The sequence below is a fragment of the Micropterus salmoides genome, unplaced genomic scaffold, assembly GCF_014851395.1.
Source record: "Micropterus salmoides isolate LMB-PRFRI ecotype aquatic unplaced genomic scaffold, ASM1485139v1 Ms_hic_scaffold_7, whole genome shotgun sequence".
In the NCBI taxonomy this organism is placed as follows: Eukaryota; Metazoa; Chordata; class Actinopteri; order Centrarchiformes; family Centrarchidae; genus Micropterus; species Micropterus salmoides.
The window spans coordinates 12370696-12385479 of NW_024044459.1; the positions used below are offsets into that span (position 1 = coordinate 12370696).

General features: G+C 38.7%; 2 protein-coding genes across 2 annotated transcripts in view; both read right to left on the minus strand.

Annotated features, from left to right (window-relative positions):
* LOC119891699 (electrogenic sodium bicarbonate cotransporter 1-like) overlaps positions 1 to 7335 on the minus strand; it is a 32243-nt gene extending 24908 nt beyond the window's left edge. Inside the window, 1 exon segment of the mRNA XM_038703521.1 lies at positions 7318 to 7335. Within this exon segment, the coding sequence (XP_038559449.1) occupies positions 7318 to 7335 (18 nt within the window).
* slc4a4a (solute carrier family 4 member 4a) overlaps positions 2928 to 14784 on the minus strand; it is a 71155-nt gene continuing 59298 nt past the window's right edge. The window contains 8 exon segments of the mRNA XM_038704255.1: positions 2928 to 3060; positions 7471 to 7550; positions 9071 to 9142; positions 9145 to 9163; positions 10833 to 10994; positions 12201 to 12374; positions 12549 to 12617; positions 13508 to 13580. Coding sequence (XP_038560183.1) covers positions 7507 to 7550; positions 9071 to 9142; positions 9145 to 9163; positions 10833 to 10994; positions 12201 to 12374; positions 12549 to 12617; positions 13508 to 13580 — 613 coding nt within the window. The 3' untranslated portion in view covers positions 2928 to 3060; positions 7471 to 7506.

A 14784-nucleotide genomic window follows, 5' to 3' on the forward strand; every position in this document is an offset into this window, starting at 1 on the left:
GGAATTGTTTGGTATTTTGCTTGAAAAATTACTTAAACGATGAATCAAGTATCAAAATAATTACTAATTCATTTTCTGTCAAGTGGCTAACTGTTTCAACAAAATATCTAGCAGTTCTTGTTGGGTTTTTGCACATTACGACCCGCTTGGACTGAAAAATCAGCACACCATCACGGTTTGATCATTCTGTTATTTTCAATATACATTTCATTTGAAAAATATAAATTCTAAAATAAACCATTTCACCTGTTCTAAAAAGTCACAAAAAAGTTAATTTAAAAAAAAAAACAAAAAAACATATCAGTATCCCGTACGCTAACATTATATTTAATTTCATGATTTCTGTTCGACATGCTCACACTTTTAACTAACAACTCCCCACATTTATGTCTCAGACATTAAGTCACACTTGTTTCCACTGTCTGCTGTTGACGGCTAAAAACACTGATGTGGAGTACAAATGATATTGTTACTTCGGCTGATGAACTGAAACAACTTGACAGAAACAATTAAACACAAAGACCATGAAGGTACAGGGTAACTTGTTACATTTTGGTTTGAGCCAACGTGCCTTTTGTACATGATTTGCAGACGAGGAAGGCGGCTCATTTATCACATGGTTTAATTTTATTCTTTATAGTGGTGATGGAGACAGAAAGGTCAAATTAAATCTGTGACCCGCTTAGATGTCAGAAAGTGCTAACGGTGCCCTTTAGAGTTGAAGTGGGGATACTGTTATAATGAACTATGTAGATAATACTGGCCAATACAAGTCAAGTTATCAGATTGAGAGGCGTGATCCTTTCTATATGTGACTGTGGACTCACCAGACACTATGTAGGAAATGTGAAGTTTGCATTCCCTACAACATCTTCTCTCTTATTTTAGTAGTTTAAGTCCTAAAAACAACTTGAAGTTTTATGTAGAGTCTGTCTGAACGTAACACTCACATGCAATATTGTCAGTGATCAATCAATCAATCAAGCTTTCACATACACATACACATACCTGGTCCAAAAGACATAATAATAACAAACACAAAAGAAACAAAAGAAAAGAGTTATTGGTCGCTGCAATCACTCCTCCTTTCCATACTGGCCGTGACACGAAATCTTCCTAATGCCTATACACTGTGCAAAGATGGGCGACAAAATGAACAATCCTGAGCAAAAATGTATTCTAAAGTTCTTTTAAAAATCATTGGGTATCCTCCAACATGATGGTCTTTTTTTATTAATGAAATTCCCTCTGTGTGTTTCTTTGCTAAGCCGAGTCAGGAGGATATGTCCTGGTCTATGGGTTTCTTGCTAGGGCATCACACCAGTAATGAACCTTGACACACATGACTACCAGGATGAAGATTTTGTTTGACTCAGGCCTCTTCTACATTATACAGATTCAAACACTGGAAACAACAACAAGCTTCCATTAATTGTGCACTGGACCTTAAAAACACCAACACTCAAAGCGCCCAGTGGTGACTTTGGAAAGCTGAGAAGTTTATCCAGTGTCCAACTTGAAAAAAATACTTCAGGTTGTTTTTATTCTCTCGTATTTTCTAAAACAAAAAAAAGGTTTGCAATTCTTTATGATATAATTTACCATGCCACCAGAACTTGAACCGATGACTGCCAGCCTCTTTGTATGTCTGGACGTACTTTAACAGCAGAAGCCTCATATTAGGTTCAGCATTTGTCCCACATAACTTTGAGTTTAGTTCCTCTGTGGAGGGATCACGTCACAGCCTGTATGAACAGGAAGAATCATAACAGTGACCAATAACTCCCTCAGTGTACGTACAATAGACATGTGAGTATTAGACCATAAGACTTAACATCCTAATTATTTAATGTATAAAACAAAAACGTGACCCATATTCACATCAGATAATTCCAACAGCAGCTGATGGAGCTTACTTGGATTTGATTCCCTTCTTTTTTTTTCATAACGTTACCATAATTTCAGTCAGGATCAATCTTTATAAGCCACTTAGGTAAAGTAGTTTGTGCAGCACAAGCAATTATAGATATGCATTCCTAGTTAGAGTTTAAGTTTGGCTGAGGAAAAATTGGATGATTATGTAATCGCTTCACTGTTTTCTACCCACAAAGACAAAAATGAAGGACACGTGAAAAGGTTATCAACATACACACACAACACACTCATTACAAAAAAAAGAAAAACGATAATGACATGATTTAATTTAAACAAGAAACAAAAGCTTTGAAGTGAACGTGTGAAAGATTCAGTAAATTAGAAAGAGAAGGTGAAGCAATGAAGACTGCATCAAAAGTGATAATAAAATATTTACCTCATCTGCACATATATATGTGCATTGTTAATTAACTGTTAATTAACTTAAAAGATCTATTTGCACACATTTCCTACAGCAAATTGAATCATTTCAACTCTACAAGAGGACAGAGAGAAAATATCAAAACCCCATGCTGCGTCAAAAATCAACATGTTGCATTTGTTCATAATAAGCATTTAATCTAAAACAAGAGGTAGAGCTATAAAAAACATAAATTTCCTGCTACAGGAAAGTGTTATTAGAGTAATTCAATTATATAAAAATTCGGACAGATGATATTTATATAAAAAAAGCAGGAAGGGCAGTCCATGCGTGGTCCGAGAGAGCTGCAGCATTCACTGTTGATCAGCGCCGCGTGGGAGGAGTTGCATAGAAGAGTAGTAAGGAGTTACATTTAACAGTGTTTGAGTCAGACTGTTTACTGTGGAGCTGTGAGATAAACTACCAAGAGAAGATTGTGAGGAAAGAAATGGCCTTAAAATAGCTTCATTATTAGAAATGTATCGTTGTGTTTGTTCCTTGGTGCGTTCCCTTTTTTTCCCCTATACCTCCTAATTAAGAATAAGGTCTTGAAATCGTTGAAAGGAAAGTAGAGTAAAATAGATAGTGTGTTGCGGGTGCTGCAGGATTTGGTGCTCTACAGAGACGTTTCAGAACCTCTTCTCTTCCAGTAGAATGAATTATCGTCGTCTGGGTCCATGTCTATTCTAATCTGAGGCACAGACTTCAGCGGACTCATCTCGGGGCTGAAACACAAATTAATCTATTGTTAGGACATTATGTTAAGTGAAAAAATCAGCTGGTTAGCTTAGCTGACCAGTTTTCAATGTTGTGCATCAAAGTATCAAATTGGAAATGTCAAAATAATCGAAATTAGATTCTAGATTCAAAATTAACTTTATTGTCCCACAAAGCGGAACTTTTGGCTTGGGCATTCACCCATGCTGAAGCTATAAAAAACTTTCCACATATAACACACAAAGGTGAATAAAAACACAAAGGTACCTAAAAACACCTCCAGTACATACAAACAGACACCAGAAAGGACACCTCTTAAATTAAAGTCTTATGCCTCAGTACTTTAACCCTGAAACAAAATTCCTTTGTATTCTAAATGCAGAAAGAGTATTGTATAAAATGATATTTTGATAAACAGGAATGCACTATTGAGATAAATCATCGTGGTTTGGTCTCTGATCACTGCAGAAATACAACCAGAGACTGTGGTGTGGTTCCTGAGGTCATCTGAGATCAAAGCAATTTGGCTTCAGTCTTAGTGGAGACAGGATTAGGTTTTTGTTGTTGTTTTGTGTGTATGGGGGGGGTCAACACCACCAGTATGTCACTACAGTTCAAGCCCTGTCCAATATCAGCGGCTCTGATGGACATGTGGCCAGACCACTGAAATGCCTGAGTAAGTAGTAACATGAGATCAAACTCTTCCAGTCTGATTTCATGGGTAAAACTTTATGTTATTCTGCGATGGACTGGCGACCTGTCCAGGGTGTACCCCGACTTTCGCCTGATGTAACCTGGGATTGGCTCCAGCCCCCTGCGACCCTGTACGCAGGATAAGCGGTTGACGATGGATGGATGGATGGACTTTCTGTGATTTTACCTGGATTTTCAGTCAGGAGAGGAGATTAAAGAAGTTTCTTCATCAGCATGGAACCATTTAAAGCTGTTGTATCAATATCAGACACATGTTCGATAAAAAATTTAAATAGTTCAAATATAAAATTAAAAATGACAGTTGAAGACGCATTTTCAATAAGTTCATATAAACTCCAATACTCTCAATAGACAGTAGGGGAAAGAAACTAAGTACATTTACTTGAGTATTTTCATTATGTTTCAGTAGGAAATATTGTACTTTATCTGATAACTTAAGTTACTGGTTACATTTCAGATTAAAATTTTAAGCAGAAAACTAGCTGAACTGACAAATGGTAACGTATATATAAAATATGGTAGTTCAAAAAGGCCTTAACCTTCATCGGCTGCAACATTAATAGTAATGTAACAGTAATAATAATCGGACAAGTTAGTATATATGAGCATTATAATGACAGGGGTCATTCTGCTGCTTAATAGTTTTACTTTTGATAGTGCTTTTTGTTGTAAATACTTTGTATTTTACATGCAATTTTACAGTGTGGTATTGTTACTTTTGGGTAAGTAAAATATCTGAGCACTTCTTCCATTACAGTGAGTAGAATATGTTTGTTGTCAGTCAGTCTGATCTCTACAGCTGAAGACCAATTAGAAAAAGAAATCTTGCCAAGTGTTTGTTTGCATCACAGATGTGCTGTGATCACAGCTGCTTCTCACACATTGTCCCGAACACTAATCCTCTTCCGTCAGCAGTGTTCCGACAAGCGTAGAGCAGATGGGGTGATACAAGAAAAAATGTGACCTTGTTCATACAACCAGTGGATCCTGGTCACAATGAGAGGTTGTGGGCATGACAGAGAAAATAATCTCTTTGTGAGCATCATAATCAAGGCTCTAAATATTTGCCCAAAAAACAAGGCTTGTTCTGCCTCTTTAAGACTGATTGTCTCCTCTTAAGCTCATATCAGTGAAGCACATTGTGTTTAGCACGCAACATACACTCGCCTTGATCTACTAAGGGTGACAAGGTCAATCGTGACACATAGACTGGGATAGTTTCACACCATTATCACTACTAATAACTAAATGTGTCTCACTGCTGAATGAAATCTAAATCAGCAGCACCACCTGATGAGTTTAAAAAGACGTTTTAAGATAAAGTTAAAAATAGAGGCAGATATCTATATTTTGAGAATTCAGTTGTTGGTATTAACCATACAAACATTATTACATTACACACTCAGACAGATGTATCATGATTCCATTCATGAAAAAAAATAAACATAGGGGTGACCAAGGGTTTTAAAATGTAATATGACTGCAGTGACCACCAATTGAGTCTGACCAGGTACCTTTCTTGCACGTCTTCTCTATTACTCAGCTTTCTACAAAGCCAAATAAAAAGGGGAACAAAACACTATAATAAAAGTAAAAAACAAAACAAAAACAACAACAAAAAAAAACGTCGTAAATGTCCACAATGCATCACAGATTGGGAAGTTGGTTCTGCTTGTGGCATCGACGCCAGACTGCATGAAAACCATCTGGCCAGCTGCAGCATGTTCCTGTTATGCCACTCATCGGCACGCTGCTCGGCCGGCAAAGGAAGAGGGCGGGGGGAGGCGTTCGTGTGGGCTCAGGCCAGCCACCTGACCATGTCAGGGAGGGGGGCAAGGGGAGAAAGGATGTGCAGCTTTGCAGCAAGTGCAACAAGCAGTGAACAGAGAGTGAACAGAGTGTACTGCTTGTTGCTTTGAGCTTCAAGCTGCACATTAGCCACTTGGCTAACGGCAGCTGGCTCACACGTGTGGGAAATGTGTGCTTGGTGTGGCCGGTTCGACTGAGACAGGCACAGTCAGCATTTGTTCAACAACTTTCACAAAAGGAGCAACAAGATTTCACACACAGATTTTTTTCAACCCATAGTTTACCAGTAGTCCGATCTGACCGACGAGGGTCGGCCAGCAATGAAACCGGTTGCTAGATGTCATTAGCCGCAGCTAATGTGGTGCAACATGGACACATGGGGTCTCCTTGGTCGGCTGATCCAGGGACAGACCACATGTCAGCTACACGTTAGCTTACGGTTAGCTACCTGTTAGCTCAACGTTAGCCTGACAGTAGCATCTCTGTAGCTTAAGGATCGCTTGCCTCGCTGCGGCAACATAACAACGTTGAGGCAGGCGTCACCGGAAGTTGGAGCGGGGGAAGCGGGGAGCCGTCGGGGATTCCTGCTCATCCGATAGAAGAAGGTCGAGGGCTTCGTCATGAGAGCAGGTGGACCGCCACGCCACTGCGTCCTTACCGGCAAAATGATCCGCCCAGCACAGCTTCTCTTCGTGGGAGAGAAGGTCGCAGAAAGAGCAGCGTGAGCGGGGGGTGAGCGCTCGGCCGGCGTGCTACGGTCCGAGGCGCACCCAGCATGGGGGGTGGAGGTTCCCCGGCAGGACGAAGCCCGTTTTACGGACGCCGCACGCACACCCGTACTGATAAAAATCTGCTGGCCGGCTGAGAGCTGCTAAACTTGGGGGAGAGCAGCAGGGAGCAACGCTGCAACCATTGGACAAATAAACACCCGTAGTCGGTTGGATTCTGCTCTGACAATTTCTGCCATTTACTCGTGGGAGGAGCTCGAAGTTAACTGCTTTTATTAAATTAGCTTTTTACTTTAGTTTTTGGGATTTCAACGTTGATTTATCTTCACTTCAGTGTTGTTGTTAGCGTCGTTAGTAGTCTGTTAGTCGGACTACGACTTCATATTTATATAAAAACCGGACAAAACTGGACATTACTTGGAGAAAAGAAAGCGAGGAGGTTGACCTACCTGGTAAGTTCAGAAAACATGTGTCTGTAACTTTATTCCAGCTATCATTGCACTTTACTGTGACCAAGTTAGCATAGCATAGCCCTGATCGATCCAAAATCCATTCAGAAAACAAACATTTTAGAAGTTGTTGTCCTGCTGTCTTGCTGGCAGACCTGACAAAGCATGAATTCATATGTTTAACAAATCTGCATCATGTTGTAGTTATTTCGGCATCAGTTTGATCCGTTTATTGCTATTTAATCACAGCAAAATGTTTACTTTGGGTTCATACAGTTGTAGTAATGGCGAGTTGTGTTTGTTCAGGTTATCGCGTTAAAATCGCCTTGCAGCGAATGTACTCACGCAAGGAAAGCGTCGCGAGGAGAAAATTCGCGGTTGGTCTGAATTCCGCATTAGAGGGCGAAGCCTATGCGAAATAGAAGAGATGAGAGGGGAGGCATCTGAGCTGAAACATGCCAACTCTGTCAGCCACTGAAAAAAGCCATAGGTAACTTAATTAGCCTAGATGGCCTTTAAAGTTCAGACTAGCATTATATGTTAGCTTGTTAGCTCGCCTTCTGACCTTTGATGCCACAGCCATGAATGAATTAAAAAAGAAAATCAGAGCCAGTTATATTGCTAGCTAGTTATGTTGCCCCCCCAACACACACACACACACACACACACACACACACACACACACACACACACACACACACACACACACACATCTCACCTGGACAAGTAATTGGCCTGGTAGTAGCGAAGCTGCTCAGCACGATGTATGTCGTTCAAGGAATGATGGGGACTTCTCTCCTGTGGAAGAACAAACAAAAACAGCCATTTGTGTACATGTAACCAAGTTAATATATTTGATCCACTCTGACACAAACTTTAAAGTTTATATTCAGGACAGATTTTACCCAAATCTACTGTTAGTACTACTTACTGGTAGTTGACAATATTCTGAAATGTTTTTACTTGTGTGCAGTGATAAAGTAGATGAGAAGCCAGTATTTTATTTAATGTAGTAAATAGGATTTTGTTCAAATGTTAACTGTTACTTAAAAAGTACAATTTGTAAGAATTGAGACTACTCTCCACCTGTTGAATTTGAAAAATAGGGGGCAGCATGTCACAGGTCATAACTGCTGTTAGCAAGTTAGCTCTGTTAGCGGTGCAGCTAATGTAGTGATTGTTGGAACAGTGGAAAGGGTTTGGTGGTTTTACACTGTGTTAACAGGGCAATTAGTTTGGTGAAAGAGAGAATTCAGAAGGTGTACTGGTTTGATAAGGAAAATAGTTAAGTTAATATAGTTAAGAATATTTCCTTTTTTACATTTTGAGTTTATTTATTAGACTAAAAAGATAATGTAATGTAATTTCAAAATATTAGAACTGCATATTTATATGTAAAACTGATCTATGATTCCTGTCCTGCCTGCTCCCTTTGACTTTTTTACTGTCCTGTCCCAGTCCTGTGATGAACAGTGAAATTGACTCCCATTCCATGGGAATACCCAGGAATCTCGTGACTGACAGGATTCCTGAAAAGATGTCAGCCTCACAATGCATTGCACATATATCCCAGATGAAACTATAGGGGGTGACCTGTGCTATATTATTGCCTCTCGAGGCACAAATGGTATTATAACACAGGACGGGCTGTGGTTAGCTGGTTAGCATGCTTACTTAGTAGCATCTTTATAGATATTTCTGCAACACAATACATAGATGCCTTTGACATAACATCAGAACAGCTACTACTTCTTAAGATACTTTTTTGAACATTTTAAAACACATTTCTGGCCATATCTTACAAATTATACCTTTAATCAAAATAATTACAAATAGTTTATAGATTAGGCAAACATTAGTTGCAGGTGTGCTAATAGTCTAATAGTTTTAAACAAGCAATTTCTACAACAAAGTCGAAATTCAACAAGAACCATTAACTCAACAATTGATATTTTAAACAGGTAAGTTGAAACTGTAAACTGAAGGAAAAAAGGGTTAGGTCAAGCAAGCCTTCAAAAGGGAAATAAAATAAATTAAAATTATTTGAACACATCATAATCTAAGATGAAAGTACAAAAGGAGAAGAAAGTGAGTTAATTTCATGCATGTTTTGGAACACAAGAAAGAGAAAGGCAAAGAAGGAAAAACATGTTATTTCATGCTGTGAGTGAAGGACAAACGAGCAACAGTATCAACTCTTAGTAGCAAAAGAAGTCGTCAGAGACACTGAATGTGGAAGCAGAGCAAAAGTGTCGGGCAAGATCAAGAGGAAGAAGTAGTTTTTCCTCCGGTGCTGCAGGTAGCTTGGGTCTACTCACTGTCAGACGCCTTATCACCTAAGAAGGGCTCCTGCTCCATCATGTCCATGGGGATTTTAATGCTGGGAACATCTCATTGTAAGGATAGTCAGACTGTTGGAGAGAGGAAACACACATCCTGAGACCGGACTACTGGTGGTGTCAGTGAGTTAGCACGAGTGCACACACACACACACACACAAATGCATTTATATTACTAAACCTGTGACTTATTTTGACAGAAAGGGCAACTGAAAAATACAAATGACTGATTATAAAACAGCCAGTGGTGATGCGTCTTGAGTCTCTGGGTCCATTTTGTACTTTCCTGGTTCCCAAAGGTAAAAGACACAATGTAATACAGCACTGGAGAGATTTCTGCTGCAGCTAAAAATCAGATATCATATAAACCTTTCTGCCTGTCTGTGAATCAAAGGGCACCCATTCATAAATTTAATAACAGTTTAACTCATTGGTGTCAGCTTGGGAGAGGAGTCAATAAGACTGTACAAGATATATATGACTGATAGTTTTCCACCAGAACTGGACAAGTGTATTTACCACTGGGCTGTCAGTGATCTCTGTTTTGAAATTTGAAACTAGAAAAACACAGCAGCTCTTCTAAAGATGTCGTACATTTCTGCTAAATGATCCACAGAAATTGGGCCGAGGCGACTGATATGTTTTAATCTTGAAGTAATTCAACTATTTAAAATTGTTATTAGTTTATATAGTTCACTGATCTGTCTGTACCTGAAACTGATCCATTAAGACAAACCTCCCCAAAGGCGGTGTCCATAAGTGAGCTTTCAAAAAAACAGACCCAAATTGAACAGGCCTGAAGCTAATTAAACCCCGGCCCGAAAATGGACATATAGGGATAACACCAACACGGGCAGCCGCATAATTCAGATGCACAACGTAATCCGAACATCTTGGATCCACGAGTATAAGAGACATTGACACACACACCAGAGACCTGCGACAATACAATGGGACCCCTCCCAACACAATTAGTCCAGATAAAGTATAATGGGTCCTGGATCAAGTGGCGGTTTCAAGGAACTGAGTGGACCCACGTTTCAGTTTCCAGGATCAGTCACTTAAAATCTAAACTTTTTACACTGAAACGGCAAGCGTGAAGACTGGCTCACGTTTGAAATTTGTCTGATACAATTTGTGTATATAATCATCCTAAAGACATCTGAACCGTAAAATGTTAGAAATGCAAAAATATGTCTTTTTGCTTCTTCTTTGCTCATGCCCTGATGCTTCTGATTTCCACTGCCAAAACACAAACCAGGATCTGCAGGATGTTTATCGTTATCATCGAGGAGGCATGAACAATCACTCAAAATGAGACAGTGGCACTTGCACCGCTGTATCTTTATCTCCAAGATTTTTTTAGCAGTCAAGGAATTCTAGCAAACCTTATCATCTTCACTCAATGGGGAAACTGCTTTACACCAACTGAAAATGAGGAAAGGACAAACTCTACAACATGAGAAAGCAGGTGCAGGAAGGAAACCGACGTCTGTAGACCTGGATATTTGTTAGCCTGCGGATAAGCCAAAACCTCAAATGAAACATGCTGCTGCTGCAAAAAAAGCTGGGAGTTGGGAGGAGGGATGGTGGTTGTAGGTGAGGCTGAAAGACTTGGGAGTGGGCTATCATTTAAAACAATGGATACTGGAGAAACTGATGGACAATCAGGCATTTGTTTGTTTCTGCAAGGAAAAAAAGTATATTTCCCAGTGGGGGTTGAAACTGTAAACAGCCTTACGTCTTCAGCGTCGCTGTCTATGCTGCCTCCTTTTTTCTTTTTCTTCTTCTCGTCCTCTTTCTTCTTCTTGTCCTTCTCTGGGATGACATCGTCCAGGAAGCTGAGGTCGTGCTGGGAGAACATGTAGTCCATCACTTTTCTGACAGCTACCAGAGCAAGGATCTAAAAGCAGAAGAACCAGAGGATTAGAGTGGACTGAGGCAGTGTTTATTTGTTGAGTTGGTGTGACTAAAAAATCTGTCTGGTCTATGGAGCCCTTCACATTAAATAGAGTTTAAATACAGTACAGTATATTGTACATTTCTAACTTCACTGTAAATATGCAACAGACTTCTTTTTTTTTTAAATATGCGCTGATGAGAGATTAATAAAGACAATTTTAAATCTCCAAAGCTGCAAAAGCCAACAATATACACTGATAATTGGGAGGTCTAAACCTCTAATGATGTGCACTTCAATTAAGGACAAATAACAAATACTAAAAATACTTTATATGTGTCAAAAGAAGATGTAGCTTATTTTAATGTTATATTTTTCGGTACCTTAAGTAACCCAAATGATAAATGAAGCACATCTTGACACATCACAGTTGATAAATAATAATATTTTAAATCCTTGAAACAAGGCGAGGTACAGTTTGTGAGTGATTTGTAATCAGTCACTTCCTGTCTAAAAACAATAAATATACAAAGTACAGTTACAAGTACAATAAATACCATAATAATGCCTTGAGTGCTGCAGTGACCCTGAAACGTAATAACATAAAACATCATGACAATCGTCACTGGTTTATCACTCAAATAAATAATCCTCTGAGTATCAATGATAAGCTTCATTTACATGTCAGAGTGCTTCAGTGTCGCCATAATTCAGTTTGATCATGTCAAGCTGACTGGATTAAGCTGTTTTTATCTTTGCTCGCGCATATCTGACTCATTCATTTTAGAGGATGACAGAAAACTGATTATAAATTGAAAATTACTGCTGGTTGGAGTTACCAATACATGTTCTTTTCTGTTTCATATCACCATCACTTTTTTTGGTTGCTGCACATACTAACTATGAACTCAACTCAACTTAAAATGAATATAAGCTTAATTGTTGACTGTTTATTTTGACCTTTAAAATAGCAGGTTGACAAAAGATTCAGAGCACATGGTCCACTTTGTTGAACTTTTTCCGACCTTTCAGCTGTAGCTTTTGTGGCCTTGATTAACATATGCACCTGTTACACTAAGGTCGTGTGATAACAACTGAACCTACATGACAACTTAGAAAACTCCCCCTGATGAAGGCCACTGGATGAAGTTCCTAAAAAACTAATTTGCAGCTTCAGAACTTCTTAATCTTAATATAAATGTCTCTTACCATGACAGGGAATACAATAGCAGCCACAGTGGACTTGAGGACCCAGAGCAGAGCCAAGCATAGGATCTGGATGAAGGTGAAGAGGTGAACCTTCCTGAGAGGAACGTGTCGCAGGTAAACCAGGTCCGGCTGATGCTTTGCTGGCATCAGAAGCAGCTTGAGACGATCCATAAACTACAGACAGACAGAGCTAAACATCACAGGAAGCACTAGATGCGACACACGAGTAACAGCTAGTCACTGGCTTGCATTGTTTTTGAATATTTTGATATTCAAAAATCTTGAGGTCAGCCTCAAGATTTGACGTGTAAATACTACTAACATGACACGTGTCAGGTGGTAATTTACCTGAACTCCATTAAGAGAGGCGACTCCCATGTATAGGAAGACTCCGTACAGCACCGGCATGGGGATAAACTTGGTAAAAAAGGGAGAGAAAAATGAAGAAATACACTCAAAAGCAAACAACGCACATGTTCAGAACACATTACTGCGATTTATACTGTGAGACGTGGTTTTGTGTACTCCAACTCTACTCTACTAAAATGTGTAGCTTTCACTAAGCAATAAAAGAAGAATATTTAAGGTTAATGTGAAGAAAAACTGTTAATGATGTTAACTAGTTTGATGAGCTAAAAACATTGGTATTATTCTTTTTAAAGATAAAATATGTTAACATCTTTATAGAACACAAGTTTCACTATTGCTATTATTATTATTACGTGTGGCAAACACAACAATTAACCACTGAAATGTCTCTCTCAATAGCTGAGTCTGCAATAATCCCACATTTTACACTGTCAAACATGGAGTTAATCTATACTCAGATTTTGTGCTCCACTGGCCGCTGACCTCTGATCTCACACATGGACTGCAGCGTAGCAGCCAACTGGAGAGTTAGTTGGTTGACTGATACAGAAATAACAGCTTGTTTATCTCCCTTTCAGACTGTTAGTCAGAGATCCAAAAAATAAACCTAGTTTTGGTAGTAAGAGGAGAATAATTACCTTATTTTGACATGTTTATTTCATTTTCATGATAAACATCAAAGCATTGGTGCTCTGTTATAGTACAACCACTATTACTAAATCCAACTGTTTTTGTTTCACAGTGACAAGCTATTCTCTTTGAGCCTTGGAGTAAATACATAACTTAGCAGGTCAATTACAGGTACTGGGAACATTTAAAATGTTTTAATGTTCGTTTCCAACATCTGGCATAGCTCAGTCACCTTGAAAAGATTAAACTTGAGAGACTTAGTGACTAACAAACAGATGCAAATCAGAAGACAATCTCTGATTAATTACCTTTAAAATGGGAGACATAAATACAGACAGTCCTGTCAGGATGAACACAAACACACCAGTGACCCTCTGCTCTCTGCAAAAAAAAATAAGAGGGGGGAAAATAGTTATGCTAACAAAACTCAAATGACTGTTTCATGATTTGGACATATTTTACCTCTTTTACAAACAATGACAAAGTCCCAGAAAAGCTTGAATAATGGGGCTGATTATTTGAGGATGTCAATGATTCCCCAAATCTCATTCAGCTTGGCCAAAGCCAAGACAACCCAACAACACTTGTAGGAGATTCAGAGTTGGTGTAGATGTTTCATTGTCTTGCAAGACAAGAGTTTGTTAGTTCAGCTTACAGCTGACGCATCGGGAGGTCGTGGAGAACTTCACCACACAAAAACAAAAAACTCTAAAAACAGGAAGAAAATCAAACAGGAAGATGGTAAAGTGCCTTTATCATCTGTTAATGAACACAAAAGACAAAACCGACAAAAACACAATGATTTAAAACAGCCAATTATGCAGCTTAATTGGAGTACATAGACACTACAATAAATTGCTTGTCTTCTCTAACAGTTAATGAAAGAGATCAATGTAATATTTCTGTAATTTCGTGGAGGTGGTGTAAACTTCTGAGAGGTGGTAATAAATAATATTTCACCAGTCAGGATTAACAATCCAACAGTAATCTACTTTGTAAATGTTTTTGAAGTTTGTCTTAATGACCCAAATGACTTTATTGCAGTTTAGTTAATTACCTCTAACAAGATTTCAAAACTACTGAACACATTTTTTGTGAGATTTGCCAGAGAGTGGGCCAAAGAATACCTGATTTTGTTTTTGGTGCAGAAACTAATGGAGCCGAAATAGATTTGTTATTGTAGCTAAATTTGGACTTTTGGACAACACTGTGGAGTTATTGGAAATGTTTGGATCACATGAGTCGTAAACAATCCTACGTAGCCACCACTGGTATCTAATTCTACAAATAGTATAATACTAATAATATTAATGTAGTGTAATCGTTATCGGCAACTGTGCAGAAATACCATGTTTAAACAGAATAAATGAAAGAAAAGTTGTTGAATGTAGATTTAGAATTTGAAGGTTGAAGTTATGAATGAAGCTTTGAACTATTCGGAACCGCCCAACATTAAATATTTGGATATATATAGTATATTTGGAGTCCCGAAGGTTATCCGTGTTAATGACATGCTGTACTGCTTTCTATTAGCACTGGTTGCCAAATGAAACTGTCCTCTTTGCAAGTTGACAGGTGCACACAA